Source organism: Caenorhabditis elegans, chromosome X (genome assembly GCF_000002985.6).
Source record: "Caenorhabditis elegans chromosome X".
NCBI lineage: Eukaryota > Metazoa > Nematoda > Chromadorea > Rhabditida > Rhabditidae > Caenorhabditis > Caenorhabditis elegans.
The window spans coordinates 11,757,257-11,778,178 of NC_003284.9; the positions used below are offsets into that span (position 1 = coordinate 11,757,257).

General features: G+C 34.9%; 2 protein-coding genes, 5 non-coding genes and 2 pseudogenes across 10 annotated transcripts; 6 read left to right on the plus strand and 3 right to left on the minus strand.

Annotated features, from left to right (window-relative positions):
* Positions 1-562: 562 nt before the first annotated feature.
* Positions 563-664, plus strand: C40H5.13. Its single transcript, NR_072177.1, has one exon. It is a non-coding gene; the product is annotated as an Unclassified non-coding RNA C40H5.13 (non-coding RNA).
* On the minus strand, positions 575-658 carry C40H5.t1. The gene has a single exon. It is a non-coding gene; the product is annotated as a tRNA-Leu (tRNA).
* Positions 665-1,802: 1,138 nt separating the features above from the next.
* On the plus strand, positions 1,803-1,938 carry C40H5.14. The gene has a single exon (NR_072178.1). It is a non-coding gene; the product is annotated as an Unclassified non-coding RNA C40H5.14 (non-coding RNA).
* Positions 1,853-7,279, plus strand: lact-7 (Beta-lactamase-related domain-containing protein). The gene is made up of 16 exons (NM_077568.4): positions 1,853-2,074; positions 2,480-2,550; positions 2,616-2,767; positions 2,813-3,061; positions 3,108-3,277; positions 3,342-3,682; positions 3,730-3,796; positions 4,035-4,108; positions 4,156-4,313; positions 4,759-4,816; positions 4,892-5,079; positions 5,416-5,565; positions 5,768-5,888; positions 6,012-6,235; positions 6,296-6,420; positions 6,779-7,279. Exons 1-16 carry the CDS (start codon positions 2,006-2,008, stop codon positions 6,986-6,988), a joined length of 2,427 nt encoding a protein of 808 aa, NP_509969.2. The 5' UTR covers positions 1,853-2,005; the 3' UTR covers positions 6,989-7,279.
* On the minus strand, positions 7,200-12,122 carry ttx-3 (LIM/homeobox protein ttx-3; the record flags this gene model as incomplete). 2 transcript variants are annotated; one of them, NM_001270239.2, is made up of 10 exons in its annotated part: positions 7,200-7,518; positions 7,587-7,697; positions 7,748-7,926; positions 9,300-9,461; positions 9,543-9,612; positions 9,670-9,775; positions 10,083-10,153; positions 10,207-10,307; positions 10,551-10,801; positions 12,052-12,122. In NM_001270239.2, the coding sequence occupies 10 exons, from the start codon at positions 12,120-12,122 to the stop codon at positions 7,411-7,413; spliced, it is 1,230 nt and encodes a 409-aa protein (NP_001257168.1). The 2 variants fall into 2 exon arrangements, with proteins under 2 accessions (NP_001257168.1, NP_001257169.1); NM_001270240.3 differs by lacking the exon at positions 12,052-12,122 and having other exon boundaries at positions 7,411-7,518; positions 10,551-10,788.
* A 5,229-nt stretch (positions 12,123-17,351) lies between these two features.
* Positions 17,352-17,412, minus strand: C40H5.16. Its single transcript, NR_072180.1, has one exon. It is a non-coding gene; the product is annotated as an Unclassified non-coding RNA C40H5.16 (non-coding RNA).
* On the plus strand, positions 17,352-17,415 carry C40H5.11. Its single transcript, NR_072179.1, has one exon. It is a non-coding gene; the product is annotated as an Unclassified non-coding RNA C40H5.11 (non-coding RNA).
* Positions 17,416-17,933: 518 nt separating this feature from the next.
* hpo-41 lies at positions 17,934-18,472 on the plus strand (annotated as a pseudogene). Its single transcript has 3 exons — positions 17,934-18,047; positions 18,095-18,120; positions 18,160-18,472. Coding segments are annotated over exons 1-3 (453 nt in total).
* Positions 18,473-19,318, plus strand: C40H5.8 (annotated as a pseudogene). Its single transcript has 4 exons — positions 18,473-18,547; positions 18,594-18,793; positions 18,843-19,088; positions 19,138-19,318. Coding segments are annotated over exons 1-4 (702 nt in total).
* The last annotated feature ends 1,604 nt before the right edge of the window (positions 19,319-20,922 follow it).

Here is a 20,922-nt window from a genome sequence, read left to right on the forward strand (position 1 = left end):
TCTGCAAGGTGTTAGTTTGATACATGGAACCGATTAGAGAGGAAACGTGCACTTTTGCGTTAGAGCTGTCAAAATGCACCGATTTACGCATGTATCATAAAGACCAAAAAGTTTTGAGTGTCTGTGGCACTAAAAGCACATTTCACTGGACGGAAATATGTTATGTTCATGCAAGCTGACATAACTTAGAGTAGAGAAAAATAAACATGAAAAGGAATTCTATTTTTACAAGACTTATAAACTTTGGCTCAGTATTTTTGATATCCTGGAAATCTTCTAATTTACGTGTGATGTCTAATTTTTGAATGTGATTCTTGCGTTATTAACAAATTTAGTTATGATTCACTTTTTTAGCTTTTTTTTAAGCTCCTCTTCCGAAAAATTACATTCCATTCTCTTTCGACGTCAATGAAGGTTAGAACAAATGCTCTTTAATTTCCTTTTTTAGTTCAAAATGCATTTTTTATCCGTGCAATTTCTTAAGAATCGGAGTAGGCAACAGTGACGAAATATTTCTACTCACATAAAAAAGCTATAATTTATAAAACCACAAATCAATTTCAACAAAAAACTTTAGCACGAGTGGGGTTCGAACCCACGAGGTGTTATCCACCATTGGAACTTAAGTCCAACGCCTTAACCACTCGGCCATCGTGCTGTCCGCCTACTGCGTCCGAAGTGGTTGCTATCTCACACCTCCCCCTTTCCTTGCGCTCTCGTTCTTCTCTATTTCTCTCGTTTATTCCATAGAAGGAAACATCGAAAACAGAAAAAAAAACGAACACCCATAATTATTTTTATTCTCAACGAGAAAAAGGAAGTGAAAAAAATATTGAAAAAACCAAAACATGGAAAATGAACGGATTGGTGCAAGGATGACAAAAGATCGAATAGATCTCGAAATATTTATATAGGTTTGTAGGCCACAAACATACTAAACTGCAAAATTAATTTCGCTTAAGTTAATGGATTAAGTTGAAATAGTATTAATGAATATTGTGTCAAAATATACTCAACATGAGTCACGGAGTATAAAACTATAAAAAAACACTCTAAAATATTTCACAATTTAAAAAATTTTCAGCCAACGTTTTCACAACTCATCAAATTTCCCAATAACTTTGACCCTTTTAGAAATGTTTTGCAAATGGTTCAAAAAATTACTAGCACTTAAAGTTTGCCATTTGAAAAACTGTTATCTTGGTAGAGCTCCAAAGTGATAAAATGCAAAATTGAGTAATTACAATTTTTTTCCACTGAATAAAAAATGTATAAGTACCTTGGAAGGTTTTATTACTGTTTTTAGTTAATCAACACCATGAGAGTGATTTAATTAATTTTCCCCACTAATTTAAAATCCTAAAGCTCACTTAACTTTGCAATATTAGGCTGTTTGTATTCTCAAAAATCCTAGATCCTAGGACATTTTCAAATATTTATATGAAGTTTAATCTTTATTCTGAGAATTTTATTTACCGAGTAAACTAGATATAACTCTTTTTGGGAGAAGATATCACGTGACACAAATATTGACTTGTTGACTTGCTTCTTACCTTTTTTGTAAACACAATTAAAACCACTCAAACTTTAATAGATCTTTTTTATGGACAGTTTGTTCACTTCTCATACCACTTAAATGAAAAACATGAAACACTTCAATTCTGTTCATTCACACTGTTTTATGAACAACAAAAAAGTCAAAAGAAGTTCATAAGTACGAAGAATCGGTTGTTCCCTCCGTCACCCTCTCCTTCCGCCTCATCGTGTTCATTGTGATTCTGTTGCCACACCGACTCGAAGTGTGTCTGTTTGGTAGGGGTCTCTATGTTTTGTCATGTTTGTTTGCGATTTACGTGTGTTGCTGAAGAAAGTGCGAGAGAGCTCTAGCGTCCGTCCGCCTACCGTACGGACGCCGCGGCGGCAACGGGTGCGGTCTTTGGCATAAAGACGGCGCGGCGGCTCAACGTGTGTTGCTTCGGTTTTCCACCATTTGGTTTCTACGAGAATGCGACTGCCGCTCCTGCCATTATCACCTACCATTGGAGTGTTGATTTTTGTTTTTTTATCGATTAAGGTGAATTTCTCAAACTGGTTGAATCTTACTAAAATTAATTTACCGTGTAAAATCATTTTTCGGTTAGTTAATAGTGAACTAGTTAGTTTGATTTTCACAACTCTCGTTACGATAGTCTTAGTAAATATTTTTTTAAAAGTGGAGAAAAATTGCTCATATAACTCCTATGTATTGTTCAAAATCTTGGAAAGAAACTTACTAAAACATTTGGAGTATTAATTCAGTGAGTACTCATACAAAATCCGCACTGACCATACTCGACCTAGCAAAACTATGTGATATTTTTTGTTTCGTTGCAGTTTGAAATCTAGATATCTTAGCCACACTTTCTCACACTTTCTAATAGAATTATAAATAAGAATAAACTCCTTATGAATACTCAAAGTTTCCTTTTTCAAATTTCAGGCAGGGACTGCAGAACAATTAGACTTAAACGCACACTACCATGGCTTTGCGAGTAGTAAACGAATTAATGCGTGAGTAATTTCAGAGTTTTACTTACAATTCAAACAAATGTAAAATAATCATCATTTGATTTTAGATATCCTTATACAGCCCCCGAACGAGTAGTAGAGAAAGCAATTTCTCGAAAGCATAAAAAGCCACAAGCAACATCGCCACGTCAACCACATGAAGCCTCATCTACAGTACCAAGTGGTGCAGCGGCAGATCCAGCAAACACTGCAGCAGATTGTAAGTTACAAAGCGAAGTTGATGAAGTATTATGTATTGTTCCAGTTGGCATGCAAGGAGGTATGCAAGGAGGACCAATGAATCCAGGGATGATGTCAAACAGACTTCCACCTTTGCAAACAGTACACCCACCTGCACCAAATGAAAAAGACTGGGTTCTGACTGCAGGAAACGAGAGTTTGGTTGACAATGTTTTGGCGATTTCTTTACAGTATGGAGGAAGACTGGTATCAATGGGATATTATTTACGCGGTCAAGACGTGAACTATTATGCTATCATGCACAAGTACACAGGTATTAAATTTGACTATATTTACTAATTTGAATTCCAAAACTTTAGGACCAGTCTTCATCAAGCCAGCACCAATGACATTTGATGAGCTCATCAAAGCCGTCAGAGAAAACGAAGCTCGAGACTTGGCACTAACACAAGTTTGCGGGCAAGAAGGAAAGCCCGGTGAAATCACATTTACCACTTATTGGGAACGCGTTCCAGGAGTCGAATTTCATGTAGCTATATTTTTATTTATTTATTCATTATTGTATTTTGATTACTTCAAAGGAATAATTTCAGATTTGGTTTCCTGGACAACCACATGCAGACGAGCAGAAAGAGCATTTCGAAAATAATGGCTATCGTTTGACGTACCTCTGTGGTTACTCGGAGGCTGGCAAAGGGAAGTATGTTGGAGTGTGGCAGAAACCTGTGAAATCAGAAGCACAATATGAAGCTCACTATGGGCTCACGATGGAAGCATGTATGCAAAAAGATAAAATCCTTGTACAAAAGGGTTTTGTGGCCACTTCTCTTCGAGTTTTCAACAATAAGAATCAAGTGCTTTGTACTGGAATTTGGGAAAATCGAAACGGTAGAAGTAGTGTACAAGTGGGACAAAACTTAGAAACTATGTACAGGTAAATAACTATATTTTTATTCATAAAATTATACAACAAGTTTTAAGGAATATGCAGCGCAACCCTAACATGATTCCAAGACAAATGTCTCACTACTTTGATAATTATCAAAACGTAAGTTTGAAGTGATTGGCGGGTTTGAAATACCGTGCTTTATTATTATAAAAAATTATCAACCATTATAAAACAAAATATTAAGTCTTTATAGTTCGATACTTTTCGATTATTTTAAAGAAAACTGATGGTTTTCTAAAATAGTGTTGGACAAGAGAGTGTTGGTAGTTGACATACAATGTATGAAATTTCATTCATGTTAAGTTATTCTTTTTCAAAAAAAAAAAACAAAATTTAGATTGTATACGTTGTATTATGGAGTGATGTTGATATTAACCGATATCCAAACCCGGCACCACTTTGGGATGAAGCGTACGTTGTTTTTTTCAAAATCAACTTCTAAAATTGTTTTACTTTAGCCCGATCCCAGTTCGATTCCTAAAAGGAACGCCTGAACTGCTCTCCGATGATCAGATGGAGTTTCTCATCAAACGTGTTGAGCACTTCATGAAAGATCTGAATATTCCTGGTTTGTCCATTGCAATCGCCAAAAAAGAGCAACTCAAATTTGCGGCAGGTATGTTTGTTCATTGTATCAGAACCTCTTCCCGTCTGTTCTTGTTTTTTGCTTCTTGGACGGAGGTGCTAAACTGGCTCCTTCAGAGATTTTCGGTGGTTCTTATTTTGTCGAACAATTGGATTAGGTAATGTGCTAGAAACAATTAGTGCTTCGAGAAATATAAAAACATAGGCATGCAAAAAGTGATGTTAGATTGGAAATAAAACTTGAAACAAAACTATTCACACGAAACTAGTAGCATGTAAATATGGAAAAACCCTACATCTGACAAATTTTTTTAATTTCTTTTCGATAAAAAAATCGAAAAATAAACGTTCCCTCGAAATTTGATACATCAATGTTTCCATGATGTCTAGTCAACGTCATGAATAAACATGGAGAAAGTTCTTTCTATTCAATGAATCATAAACGTTCTAGTTGGCTAAGTGTATCATCTTTCCAGGTTTCGGCTACACTGACATTCGACAACAAGAGCCCGTCACTCCAAATCATCAATTCCGGTTTGATTATGAAATATTTTCAATTCAATAACTTATTGTGACTGTAGATAGCATATTGCAAGAAAGTTATTTTAGAGTGGGCTCTGTATCCAAACCTGTTACCGCAGCGGCTATCATGTTGCTTATCGATAAAGGCCACTTCACACTCGATTCCAAGCTGTTCGGCAAGGATTCAATATTTGGCAGCGAGTTTAGCAAAAAGTATCAATATCCAAGATATGTAACGGAAATCACAGTTCGCCATTTATTGGAACATACTGCAGGTGAGGCAGGGGGATAGAAAGAAGATAATTGTTTATTGAAACATTTTTGGAAATTGATACACATGCCAACATCTGAAATAAAATACAAAAAAAACAGTCGAGCTTCCGGACAGGCAAAACTGGTAGTGAGAGTAACTAGGGCTTAGTGTCAAAAAACAGAGTTCGTTTTTGTAAGCAGACGGGTAGGCCGTGTCTTGAAACCGTAAAACAAATATACTCCGAAACCATTTCTTCAGTTCACAAAAGATTGACAATATATGCCATGGTATTTTCAAGCGACAATAATACTCCGAAAGCAATTTTAGGATGGATTTGCATTACTTAACAATTTTGCAGGTGGCTGGGATAACTTGCAATCTGACGCTGCTTGGGTTCAACCTGAAATGACCACTAAAGAGCTCATCGAGTATGTGCTCACTAATGTGCCCCTTGAGTATAAGCCAGGGACAATGTGGATTTATTCTAATTTCGGATACCAGTTGTTGGGTTAGTTTTTAAGAACATGATACATTTTAACAAAATGAGCGGTATGCAAAAATCAAATTTCACTTAATAATTTATTGTAAACATAATTTTCATTTCTTTGATACCGTTCTAGAGAAATTCCAACCCTTTGAATCGTTTGCTGGTTTTAAATTTCAAAATTCTTTCAACTTTGATAGTGGCCCATAAACTTCTTTTCTTGCAGGATATCTTATTGAAACGACCACCGGCATGTCCTACGAGGCGTTTGTCAAGAAGAATATATTCGCACCATCTGGCGTTTACGATATTCAAGTGGCGAGACCGAGCATCAGCGAGCGGGCACCGTAAGATTTTATGCACTTTCCGACAGAGTCATACCTCAGAATTTGTGGTACCCAGATTTACATCTGTCAATTCACGCCGATTTTTTTTTTTGAAAATCAACATAACTTATTGTTTTATTTTAGACGAGAAGTTATGTATTACATGTCTGGAAATGGACTGGGTTTCAATCCATACGAGATGCTTCCACCTGAGAGAATCGGTCCATGGGGTGGATGGATTGCGAGTCCTATTCAGCTGCTTATGTTTATGAGCCGAATCGATGGGTTCTCAAACCGTGAAGATATTTTGAGCGACGTGGCCATTGCCGAACTTGCCACACCATCTCCTGCCTCAAACGATACCTATGGTTTGATTTTTAATGTTTCAAATTTAATAAATTCTCTGTGTAACTATTAAACTTTTGAAGGATTGGGCTGGTCTTTGAACATCATGGGATTCAACGGCTGGCAGCATGACGGGCGGATGCCGGGTAGTGCTGCTATGTTGGTCAGGCTGGATAATGGATTGGAAATGGCAGTCACTGTTAACAAGGTAGTAAAATAAATTATGGATGTTCTTATAAATTTTGAATAGAGAAAATAGTTTAGTTCTCAATTAAAGTTGTATTACAGTTTGAAATTGAAAAACTAGCTACAACCATGTAGCCCATGATAGCCCAGGTTGGACTAAAATATTTTACTATAAGTCTATGATGGGTGAACCTCATTGGAGGATTCAAGTAATTCTATTGCTATTCGATATTTAAAAATCGGGGAAAAGGTATTATTGAATTGTCTGCAAAAGCACTTGAAAATTTGAAATACCGAAAAAGTTTTCGGCGGCACTCTTGAGTTTTCGTACCATTTATTATTTAATGCACTATTATTTAATACATTTATTATTTAATCAGGAATACTCGGAACGCGATTTCTTCCATGAACTCGGCTATGTCCTCCATCACGTTGGAAATAACTGCGACTGGTGGAATGATGACTACGACCTCTTCCAAAAATCGAGACGATCGTCTCGTAGTGCAACATCAACGAAACGGCATTTATTCAATGCACAAAGAACGACTATTCACAATACAACAAATCCACATGTTATTCGCTTTGTTTAGAACATATTTATTGTTCCCCCTTGTTTGTCATATTTTCTCACTGCAAAAAGTATTAAACCCGCATCGTATTTTGTACTGAACCAGTATTTTCATGCGTGATTGCTATATTTTCATTCTTAACTTATTTTTAGCTTCTATTTTGCTTTTGTCTTCATATTTTTATTTATTTATGTCTATCTATCATATTATTTTGCTTCTTGCGGGTTGAGCTATTATGTATTATTTGGAAGAGTATGACAGTCTATGTATTAAAACTGATATTGATTATTGATAATAAAAAATTGCAAAGAAGTTCAAGAACTCATCAAAATGGCAAAGTCGGATTCAGAATACCAATTAAAGAGTGACTGAGATCAGAAATGTACAAAGAAAAAATTATGAAGGAGGGAATATAGCCCTTTTTAAACAAATTATAAAGAATTCTAGAGATGTGTATAATTTGAATTTGGCGAGTAAATCTCAGAGGACAGAGGTGGTGTGTTGAGCTGGTATCCATCTGTTGAGTGTCCGGATGATGAAGAAGAGAGTGGCTAAAACAATTCTTCAGATTTTGTTTGGAAAATTAAAATTTGAGAATGCCGTGTAGGCTTTGGCTTACCGGATTCATATCCATTGATGCCAATGGGGCAGAGACACAAAGTGGACTAGAACTTCGGCCACCATCGTGAAGCTCTCGACGGTATTTTGCACGAGCATTTTGAAACCAAACCTGGAAACAAAAGTAGTTCTGGATGATATTGCATTTTTAAGTGAAAATACCTGCAGAACCCTTTTTGTCAAATTTGTTTTAGCGGCTAGCTGCTTCAAGTCTTTAGCATCTGGGTTATGGTTAAGGGCAAAGTATGTTTTCATAGCACGTAGCTGGTGATGTTTAAATGATGTCCGCATGCGTTTCGATCGTTGGCTTCCGCTACCATTTCCATCTTCATCGGTAGACGCTACAAAGTGAAAAGGTATACGTTTGAAAAATGTAATAATTCTACTCGGTACAAAGCGGGTTAAGTTTATGTGGTGTTCGCAAAAGGTTTTAACTGCTATATAGAGAAAGTGTTCAAATAAAAAAGAAGCTATTTGATGAAGTATTGTACTCAATATTTAGACAAATTCTATCAAAAGTAAACTTATTGAGAAGTGGTGTAAACGGAAGTTACTAACACTGAACACTGATAATATGTGTACAAGTTACCTAGTTAAGAGTACTCATAAAGTTCAATTCATCAATAACTTTCGAAAACGATTTATTTTTTGTGTGTCTACTGAAATTCTTCTTAATAAACACTAATATATAATTTCAAATTAAAAAATACGTACATATGTATTCCCCTATCATTTGATAGTATTTCGTATCACTTATTGGCAGAAAAACAAAAAAAACAAACTTTTGCAACTTTTAAAAACATTTATACAACTTTGTAAACAGCTAATTATTATAAAATTGCAGTATTCTATGTAGTTGTGGACAAAATGTAGCTTAATGCCTGCTAAGAAACTGCAGCAGTTTCTTAAAGCAACTAATTCGTATAACGGTTGGTAAGAAGATGAGTGTGCTATGAAGTTGACCCGTTTTGCCGAGTTAGTATTACGTATAAACCATTTTTAAAACTTTTTTATCATTCTCAAAAGTTTTACTATAAAACATTTAACGAAAATTCTTTTAAATAAATATTAATAATTCCCCTATTTGTACATATGCTCTTTAGCAATTATTGAACCGAGGATTAGCGGGTCAGTGGGTTTCTTACAACATCTCACTCTTGAAATTTGATTCCATCTAGGTATCACATCTCTCCCCCTCTCTTTCCCTTTTTCTGCTTTTCCATGCCACCTGTGGCCATGCTTCTTTTTATGCGCCACCGACTAATTATTTACTTATCATTCGAAATGCACCAGACGATAGGGGATTACATTTCGGGTTGAGATTTTGAAGGCGGTTCAGGTTCATTGATGTTAATTTTGTATAGTTGGTCAAAGCACTAAACAAGGCAGCAAACAATATAGAAAAAAATACAGCGGAAAAAAGAAAATTAGGAGTATTTGAAAAGTATGTTTTAAAGTCTTTGTGAATTTTCAATTTCAAAAATAAATTGATCTACGAACTCTGAAATTTTGCTACAATGTTTCTCATGCACATACATATACCGCTTTCCGGAATATAATTGTTCATGTTTGCATCAAAACATAGACATGCATCCTCTTATGTTATTATAATGAGACTCCTCGAGTCCCCTATAGCTTGCTCAGCAGTCAAGTGTACGGTAGCTTTTCACCCAATTATAAGTGCCCCAGTTTTGAGGATTCCCCTCTAGCTAACCTTCCGCTTCCGTCGATGCCTCCCTGGGTGGTTGTTCCGGTGCCGCTGGTGGTGGTGCTGTTGTTGTCGTCGGTGGCGGTGGCGGCGGAGCCACAACAGCAGGTACCGTAGCTACTGCCGCCTCTTCGCATAACACCGTTGAACGAACTGCATTGTAATGAGCTGAAAAACATGACGTTGTTTGTTTTTGATTTCAAAAAAAAATATTTAAAAAAGAAAAAAGACGTGAAAATGTTCAGTTACCATGACAATATAAATGACCTTGCGGAGACATTGTGTAATAATCTCCCGGGTTTAATTTGATTCCGCAAATCTGAAAATTCAGATGTTTCATAAGCGAACAATTTGTTTAAAATTGTTAAAAACTCACAAAACATACGAAACACGCATGATGAAAAATCATTTCTTTCGCTTTCATTACCATGTCTTCTCGATTCAATGGGATTTCGCATTTTCGACAACATTTCTGATATCGTCTGAAAAACGGATGTAAAATAGTAGAAAGATGGTTTGGAGGTGTTACTATACTACAAAAGTTTTATTTCAGATGCTTTGTTTAAATAAAGATCTGAGAAATATAACACAGGTTATGAAAAATGCTGTCCAAACCTAACGACAATCACTCAAGTTGCCAAAATTTAAGGAAATCTCGTGCAGCACAACTTGACTGTTGCAAATTTAATTGGAGACTAAATTAACAAGTAGGTATTATATTATATGAACAACTCTGATTCTATTTTGCAAAAAAAATACTTGATTGAAAAGTCATAAATTAAAACTCACTTTGCATGGTCAGCTCTACAAAGAAACACCCCATCCCGAACATAACATTTGTCGCTATATTCGAAGGGAATCTGAAAATAATAACTTCAAACTTTCTACACAAGCCATCAGATTCAATACTTACGTCGCACATTTGACACCGAAGACAATTATTATGATAATATTTTCCGTCAACAACACTGATTTCTTTATCGACAATTGCAAATGTGCAGAGACAACACTGATCTGTAAAGTTAAAGCAGTAAATCTTTGAAAAAAAAACATTTTCGTCAAATAATTTGTTTCTCAAGACTTGAAATAAGTGGCATTGTTATTGGCTTCGTTAAGAAAAATAGCGACATGATAAAATACACGACCTTGCTATTTTTATTCTCAACTCTGTATTCGAGAAAAATGAGTCATTTTCGAAAAAAAAACAGGTTATAATTTCGGGTTAAATTAGAGAAAATCGCTGTAATAGATGCTCACTCAAAAGTGCCGGCTCAATCTTCGGTATCTGAATTTGCCGTAGAATTAAGTTGTTGGAATCAGTTGATGAGGAAGGGGATATGGACGTTAAGTTGGTATATTGCGGGGAGTTCAACTTTTCCACCAAATCATATTCTTCTTTGAAATGTGAGCTCCAATCAAACTGGAATGCAGAAGGCACCGAGTTTGTAACAACATGGGTGGCAATAGTCTCCTTTGAGGAAGAGTTGGTAAGCATCAGCAGCAATTGTCTGAAGTAAAAAAAAGTTTAGGGAAAATTTAACAACGTCTGAATAGATAAGTGATATAATCGGGTCATAAAAAAAACACAATTTTAATATATTAAATTATTTCATTAAAAAAAATGTTTTCAAAAAAATACTGCTACGTCTTCCAAATCAAACATTCTTCTGGTTTTTACGTGTTCACTATTGAACTGGAAAACATGTGTTTTTATGACACATCATTGATAACAAAGATCGTTTCAAAAAAGCTTTAAGAAAAGTTGATCAGTTCCATGTTGAACAGTTTCAGATCAATCCGGACCAGTCCGAACCAGTAGACAATACACTTTAAATGACTTGAATTTGAAAAAAAGCAAATAATCAATAAATCTTAATTTAAATTTTTTTGAAACAGTATGTACATAGTAATCTATGCCTAGTAAGCTATCTCATTTGTGGGATGTTTCTTTAAAAACTGCTTTAGACAACAGAGTTGGTGAAATTTGAGTTAACTATATATTTGAATTTAAATATTTGAACTACTGTTTTCAGATCAAAAGGTTACTAGGAATTGTTATCAAACTGTTTTTTTCACAAAACTAATACAACAGCAATTGAGATTATGTAACTATTTGTATATTTTAGTTCCGTGGGGGTTTTCTATTTTGTAATATGCAAAACTAATTAGAACCTATGAAGTAATAATAATTATTGACAAAAAAGGAACAAAAATTCAAAAAATGAAATCCAAACAGTTAAAGGTTAGAACATGAGAAAAATTGAATCGCCTTCAAATGCCTTTGCAGAACTAGGCTCCTCTTTCTCTTGTTTTTCGTCGCCTCTCCGTCGAGGCGCACAGTGGATCTCGAATCTTTTATTTTACTCTTCCCCGTATCCCCACACTCAACAAACTCTTTTTTTCATATTTCTCTGTTTACAGTAATCCGGCTTTGTGTCGACGCCGGCCGCAAAAAAACCGAAAAAATTGATTTTTGCCTAGGTATATATTGTGTTATGAAAATAGGAGCGAACGGGTAGGTGTCAAAACAATGTTTTCGCGGGTTTTGTTACGAGAATGATACAAACGTGTTTTTGTATTTCAGAGTTCTGCAGGGTATCTTCATGGTCTACTAAACAAAACAAGACTAGGAAAGAAGCTGGAGAAATTTTTATTTGTAAAGTTGAACTCTGTGAATGAAAGTTACTGGACTGCTTACAAACACTAAATGCTTGCTAGAATCTATACAATTTTGCTTTTTGAAATGTTTCTCACTTACGCAAGTTGATTGAAATCAGTTGTTGTATTGACAGAATCCAGAGGATCAGCTGATAAGGATTGAAAGTACATTTGAAAAGTAGGAAGCATTGATATCCAAGCATATGGAAAGTCATGTTGCGCGAGAGGGAGAGATAGAGGTGCAGGAAGAATACTCAAGCTTGAAGACTTTGTCAAACTTGTGATAATGTCAGTTGAATATACGGACATGTCGCGGGGTTGGAAGTGTAAAAGTTTTCACGTTACAGATCAATGAGCGGGATTGGAATTTAGTCCGACGAAGCGTATGCTCAGTTATGGCAAAAGAGACTACTGACTTGTTTACGTCAATTGATTGTTAGTTATCATCATTAACTTTTTTTCGTGTCATTTGGGATTTGAATATAAACTGCAGCTGACCAGAACATAATGAGGTGATTAGAAATCATAAATGCTGACGATAAGTTGTGAAAAAACCAAAAATTATATAAAAGCAAGCCGAAACATAAAAAATGTTTGAACAATTTTTAAGAAAAATGTTATACAGAAAAAGGAAACATAATACAAATGTTTTAGTAGTTCTCCAAAATACAAATGCCGAAAATTCATTTGCACTATATGAACTTATTTAAAAGTTAAAAATAAACGTTACAGACTTTTACTTTTATTTTTATATGTATTATAGAAATAATTCTATATGGCAATATATGTGCAGTTGTGCGTGCATCTAGGTTTCAACGACCACGTATCAATTTTATTGGATTTAGGTCCAGTCACAACATTTCAAAAAAAAAGGTGTGCGGGAAATTGTCGATCATCGAAGACCTTTTGGTGGATTATTAAAAACTTAAAAACTTGGTGAAAGTTTACATCGAAACTATAAATGTTCAGGTCTTCCAAAAAAATTATGCATAATTAGAGGCAAGATAAGCACAAGTGTTGGTTTATATTCAAGAGGGAAGTGCACCTGCTTATTGTCAGCGGGGTGCATATATGAGTGAATGGTACGGTATCACTATTAAGTATGAATCTAAACATGTGTTATATAATTGTGCAAAACACCATTTCTGTTGTAGAAGTATATTATTGTTTAAATGGCAAATAAACATTTGGTTTTTATGTGACTTGGAACAGTTTACACTGACAATACCAATTGAACATATTAAAAACAAACATTGAATCAAATATTGAACTGAAAATTATTCGAGAAGTAGATAAACTTTTGATCCCATCAAAAAACTTTAACGCCGAAAATTATAAAGATAGAAGGAAAGAGGAAAAATTCGAGATTTGTTTATTTCACTCTCCAATGATTTTCAAATTTCAAGACTTTTGATACAATCAGATTCTGTTCCAGTTCATTCAATTTTTTCCTTGTGAACTGAGATTGCATCAAACAACTTTTTGATTTGCGGAAAGGTTTACTGTTTATAAAACGTTTCTGACAAAATTGTTTTAGAAAAATCGAAATTGATATAATTAAAAAATAAAATAAAATGCAGCTACGCAGAATATCTAACTATAAGAATGTTGGTAACAAGGAAAGAAAAAAGAGCCGGGATTACAGTAGGATTACGTTGAATAACAAGAATGTAGGCGGAGCCAAATCAGTGGGTGGCTTGAGGAAGCAGCGAAGAATGAAATTGGAGATGAAGAAAACGGGAAAGAGACGCAGATCTCGTAAACTACATATGTAAGATATAAAACATGGCAAAAATGACCTGTTATAGTCGAGTTATGGAAAATGGTTTTTGAGATTGAATTTTGTTTTAAGTATGGTTAATCATCGAGTTTCTTGAAGTTATACCGTGAGTTTTAATTGAAAACGAACAGATTCAGTCTATAAGTTCAATTAAATTTCAATTACACCTGCAAAATGATTTTAAATAAAATGTATCCCCGTGTCAGTTTTAGCTCACTAGTTAGAAGATATAATTATTTTAAAATCACTCACCAAAAAATAAAATGTTTAATTTCATGACGATCATTTCTTCGCTGCGTTTATTGCAGACGCAAAATCATGGATTTCAGAAATAGCGCAAATTTTTTATTAGATTTAAGGCAATAATACATTTTGAAATATTACTTTCTCCCCTTTTCTTTAGAGACCCGTTGCTATTTGTGAGCATTTTTCAGTAATTTTTTAATGGTTTTTTTATTGAACGTAATATTAATATCCGTAACATCTTGGAAACACTTTTGAAACTTATTTTAAAAGATTAAAGATCAAAAGATGAAAAATGTAACTTACAATGTTATGTCGAAGGTAATTGACTTAGTTGATAATAGTCATTTTAATTCCTTCCATTGTTTTCTGCTCATCATCTGATTGCTGGCCAAATTCGCGTGGCTCTGGAAGCAGTTGGGCCTGTATTGAACGCTTTTACGTTTTGAACAGGTCTTCACTGTAAATCTAACAAGACGAAGTCTGTCTAATGAGTCGAGTTCGTTCTTCTCATTTGCATCAAGAAATAAACAACACAAGCTGCTTTAATTTCGAAGTCATGACATTCTGAAATTTATCTCAAAAATTGTGTTTTCTCTATAATTTTTTATCAAATAACATTTGGTTAGTTATCGGTTATTTTTCCATTAAAGTAAACGTAGTACTTTTTCGACTCGCCCATCAATATGTAAAAGTGTTAGTGAAATTGGAGGGCCAAGATGATTTTTCAAAAATGCACACTGAAAGCCTTTCAAACGTTTCTTGGCCTGACAATCACGCAGATAGTAGGCAAATAATAGAGATTGAAAAAATTTCAGAATGTTTTTTTTGAACCGCATTATGTTGTCTGCTTTTTACTTGTGTCCAATTATTTTTGACTGATTGATATCTGAAAAATTATTCGAATAACCCAACGCTTTAGAAAACTTTTGAGTAAATTTTTCCAATAATGAGCATGACCTTGACAAATAACATAAACATTGCTCATGTCCGAGAGATCAGATAATCTGATAATGGGACAGATCATGTTTGTCAGATCTAAGAAAATATTGTCAAAAAGGTGTTTGGGAAGACCGTAAATTGGTTCATTACTGATTGCAAACAATTTATAAACCTACTTAACTTATCACATTTTATGTAACCATGTAAATATTTTTAGGTTTAAGAATGTCATTTTTCCGTAGAGCAATGGTCTGAAATAAACATTCAATTTTCATGTCGTTTACTGAAAAAATCGAATATGCATGAACTAAACTTTATCACTAGTATTGTTATACTCCGCTCATCTTAGACTTTTTTCTTTACAACTTATTTACTATGCGAGTACTTTATTCAATCCAAAATTATCCCAAAATGCCTTGACTTGCTAATTTGTTGTCTTGTGAATCATCTGCTATCTGAAAATAAACAATCAATGAAGTGGGGCATTTTAAATTTTGCTCAAAATCTGAGTTTTATTACAAATGTAGCACTAAACTAAACTGATATTTTTTTTTTAATTTGTACAAACACTCAAGTTATAATTTGGAATCTGTTCGTTTATTTTCTGTAAGAGTATCTTAAACTAAAATAGTTTTTAGAAGTTTCATCCAGTATTTTAACTCAATAAGAAGTACACTTAAAAATCAACGATTCAGTGGAATGTGTGAATTCATTTATGGTTGATAGTCAAAGTAAAAAACTTTGAATATTAAAGTTTTGGGTAAAAGATAAGAAGGTAATAGAAAAAAAGAGTTGAAGTAATAAAATCACAGGAGAGTTTACACAAGAGTGGCAAAATTAAATAAACCTAGGAAAGTGAAGTATACTTAAAATACAGAAAAGACTTATTTGGTGGATAATTTCAGAAACAGTTGTTCTCAAAATTTTCTCTTTAAAAAAAACAAAAAAGGTTTGATGAATTAAAACAAAATATTAATCACGTGTCAGATGATTTTCTAGATATACAATTGAATTGAATTTTTACAAGAGATCTGAATTTTTCACAATATTCATTACCGACTATTCCATTTAATTATTCGGTATTCAAACAAGGAAAGGGTGGATTCCGGACAGGTGCATGAAATAATTGTGAAAAATTTTGAAAAAATTTCTTAGTAGGATGGGTCTTACAATAGAGATTAAAAAAAGAGGAGTATTGGTTGAACGATTTGAGCAATTATGTGTGCAGGTTTAGATGCTGCTGTTGTACTGAAATTGTTTGATTTGAGTGATATAAAAAAATTCACCGTTCATTTTTTTTACCCATTCAGTGAACAGAAAACGGATCCCGAACTCCATACTGCGACGAATAGCAGACTCGTTAGCCTAGAAAAATAGTTTAATTGCCTGGTGTATTATTGAATTTGAATACCTCGTTGATCCCAACACGGAAAGTTTGTTTGATTTCTTCAATGGCTTCAAACAAGTAGTAAATTTTTAAAAAATCGGAGATTTTTGAAATTTTCAGCTATAGAAGTTAGATTTATAAAACTGCTATACTGGTATACACTAACAATACAAAAAATAGTTTTTTTTTGAATTTTTGAAAAGTTTTTATATGCTTCCCTTACCTACTCGGTAGTTGGCTCCTCCTGGGGCGCGCAGGGGGTCGACTGGCGCGCGAAAAGAGGTGAAATGCGCCTGGCGCGAGGATAGGGCGTGACTGGAGTGCGGAACAGACGCGCTCGGATTGTGAAAAGAGTATTCTGAAACTGCCAAAGTGTCTACATAAGATGTATTAATCAATTTCTTGCGAACATATTATTGCTTTGAGACATATTTTCACACAAAAGTGAATTTTGTTCGTTCTATACTCTAATTGTAAACGTTTTGCAGCCATGCTATTTACTGAAAAACCAAAACTTCAATTTAAATTCTTATATGAGGTTAGAAGAGAACAATATGGTTCATCTTACAAGGAAATTGTATTAAAATCTATCAATAATCGTACTGTTATCTAATGATGTTACGTTTTAAAATATGTTCATTTTACCTATGCAGATAAAGTTAAGGGGCCTCAAATATATCAAGAATTACAATTAGTCGGAAGTCGTTTCAACACCATTCATCAAGTCCTGGTTCTGCTACTTGACCGTTACACAACGTATATCGCGATGTCTTGAGAATGTCTCCATTAGGAAACTCGCAGCATTGGCATTGTGGAGGCACGATGCACACATCCCTAAGAAAGTTGCCCCTAAATGCCAGGTTTATTTTCCAATAGAAAGATATAAAAGATATGTGTAGTTTGTGTGAACATCTTCAAACTAATTTTCTGGATCACATGTCTCGTTGTTGTATTTTATACGTTTAGTATTGTGACACCATATTACTGAAAGCTGAAAGAGACTAGATTGGCAATTATTATATATCAACTACATCATTCATACATATGTAACATATATATATATATATATATATATATATATATATATATATATATATATATATATCAACCTGTTTTGGAAATGAGGCTGTCTGAAAGTAACAGGTTCGCGAAGAGAAACTGTTTTTGCACGCCGTCCGCGTTCTGACCGCGCCCCATCCGCGCCCATTCCGCACTCCTTCCGCACCCCTTCCGCGCCCCGTCCGCGCAACACGAACGACAATCCGTTATTACGCTTGCAGTTTATAATTTTACCACGCGGGCAGCGTTTCGAAATAAATATTTTATTTTGTGATTTATTTTTCGACTATTTTCGCGAGTTTTTGTGCGATTTTTGCAATCTTTTCTCGATTTTCTGTTAGAATAACGTTGAAATACGTTATTTTCGCATATTTTGGTTAATATCGACCATTATTTTCATGAAAAATACGGAAAAATGGGAGAATTCAAGTGATTCCGCAGTTTATGTTAGCAATTGCTGTTGAATGATTAAAAATTACATTTTACTCTTTTAATTTTGTTTATTCTCTAAAGCAGACCGCTTCAATTCACTCTCTTCCTGTATTAATAATCACTAAATTCGTTTTCAGAGATGGTAATTGAAGAAAGGGTGGAAATGCTTGGCTTGCGACGTGTTGGATGGATCTTCACAGATTGTTGGACAGCTTATAGTGCTGAAGAAACTGTACATTATACAAAGCACAAGGTGAGAACAATCTAGAAGAGAAGCCCAAAAAACGAATAATTTTTCAGGATTCCTTCTTCCTATCAGCTGAGGAGTGCATCACCGCAGCAATGCTTCAAAATTAACATCCAAGTACTCGATGGATCGTCACTATGGATCCAAAATTGGCTTATGTTCGAGAAACACCATTATCCGAAGAAAATTATATAACTGATGTTCAATTTTCGATGAAAAATGAGTATGGAGCCGAGGTTATGAAGCACGGACGACCACTTCCAGTTGAATATTTGCTGGTGGATGTTCCTGCCGGAATGCCAAAAGAGCCTCACTACACGTTCCACGTTGGCACATCTAATAAATCGAAGAGTGCCAAATTTAATGTTGAAAATCGACAAGCAATTGGACAACTTCAAGGATGTGCAAATTTGATTCAATACTCATCCGAACCTCGAATGGTTGCACCGCCGGCGGCTCCATTGCCGAAAAAGAAGAAGTATGCGGATAAATGTATTCACCCAAAGGTTTTTATTTATTCTTTTGTCGGAAATTTAAATTTTTAATTTTCAGATTTGCAATCTCGAGCCAGACGCAGAAAACTACATGGCAATCCTGGCCGAAGCTTTGAAACGCCCGAGTAAAGCCAAGAAGCGTCTTCGAATTTACATTTCACACACTTTTATCGAAGAGAGGCAACCGGAGCAGGATACCGATGAAGCTTCTCTTCCGATGTGGGAACTTCGTGTCGAAGGACGACTTCTCGATGAGCAGCCTGCGGCTCCTGCTATTCCAGAGTGAATAGAATGAGATTAATGGAAGTGATTTATGGAATGATATTCAAACTCTTGATCAAAAGTGTTATGATATTATCGAACAGATCAACGAACTGAAGGCTCGCCGCGATTTCTACGCAAGATTCTACACCGAGCCCGCAGAATTCATCAAAAGCTGGGTGATGAGCCAGAATTCGGACCTGAAGACTATGAACGAGCTGAGCGGGGATCTTGAAGCCGAAAGATTCGCTGGATCCTACGTGAGACCTGAAACAGAGGAAGGAGTTCAAAGGTATTAATGTTTTTCGGGGGTTCTAGAAATTAAAAAGTTTTTTTTTCAGATACATGTTCCAAAAGGTGAACCAGAAGCGACATGAATTGGAGCAAATCTTGGTGTTCGATCAAATTAAGGCTCCATTGCCAAAAAAGAAGAAGTATGTGGACTCAAAACAGGTAAAGAAAAAACAAATTATTGCTAAAGAAAACCAGTTAGTAAAACAATGTAAAATATTAAACGAATAACAAAATGACATATAGGAAACCATGAAATGATAACTTTGAATTAAATTAAGTAACAAAAAATTGATGAGACTATTTTTGAGCTTTGAAGATGCGAAGCTACATATTTGCAAATACGTAGCTTTTGATCAAAACATTTTTGAAGCAATAGGTTGCTCTAGTTGCCGTTTCACGGGCATAATTGTGTAAGTCTATTTTTAAAGATATTTCATTGATTTTTTCAATATACTGACTTAATTAAATAGATTAATTTGAGCTTTTCAGAGAGGATGATGATCAGCACCACCAGTCTCCCGCCGTCTACGGATCAATTGGCCTGCAGCCAAGCTGTCTTCAATCTGTTTTATTTATTTTTTAAATTGTTTTTCCATTGTTCGTTGTTGTAATAAACGCAATTCTTATTAATCTAAGATTTCAATTTTAATATGAAAATCGGCGGGAGCGAGAAAAAAAATCGAACCGGGCGCGTAGTGTGAGCGAAAGAAATGCGCTCGGCGCGCGAAAATTGTGCGACTAGATCGCGAGACAGTAGTCTAGTCGCGCCCCGTCCGCGCGCCAGTCGCACCCTCAACGCGCGCCAAGCGAGCCAAACTACCGAGTAGCTCCCTCAAAATCCTATATTTTTCAAAATTGAAAGATTTATTTATTAACAAGACAACAATGCCTCTGAGAATATCGTAAACTTAAAAAATCTCGTTTCTAAGAAAGTTTATTAAAATGTAGATGGGATTGATAAAAGCTATCAGTATTAGTTAAATCGATGCGTTGCTCTTATAAATTCCAATATTTCAACCGAACGACGTTTGCGTTGATACGTTTGCTCGTTTGAAACAATTCAATGTTCTACACTAGATGTCTAGTTGCCCCAAGTGATACTCTCGTTACAATCCAGATTTGAAGTAGATAGTTTATCAATTGTTGGGTTTTTATCTGACAATCAGTAATGTCAGTAAGAATATATGTAGAAGCAAGCACCAAAATATTTGATGTATTTCAGGGAAATTCAGTGAAGAAACGTAAAAAGGGCCAGATAGAGGCGAAACCTAATAATTTTTCAAATCCACCTACTTAAATTGTAAATTAAAACACTCTAAATAACGAGAAGTGATGCTGGTCAGATGCAAAGTATGAAACATACAAAGAAAAATAGAACGAACTGATGCCGATAAAGCCCGACGGAATAATGTTCAATAACAAGGTCACCCCATGTATGTTTTTTTTTCGTTTTTCTAAAGAGTTGTTCAACTTCTCAAAAACGTACGGTTCTGCGACATGTACCATGTCACAGTTTCTCAATGCTGGCTATTGATGCTACTCATCCTCCCTTTGCGTCTTCATGGTGACTATTGATTAATTGTCTCTTACTGAAAATGAAAACTAAGTTTAAATTTAACCGAGAGCTGATAAGCGAACGTACCGGAATGAAAACCAGGAAAAATGGGCGGGGTTTGCAGCGGAGACTTCTTCACAATTGGCTGGGCACAAGGGAACAAAGGCAAATAATCCTACCATTTCTATATCAATTCACAATACACATGGCTTTTCAAAGAGTCTGACAATAAATTTTACAGGAAAGGGTCCGTTGTTATACAAACTTTTTGTAAATT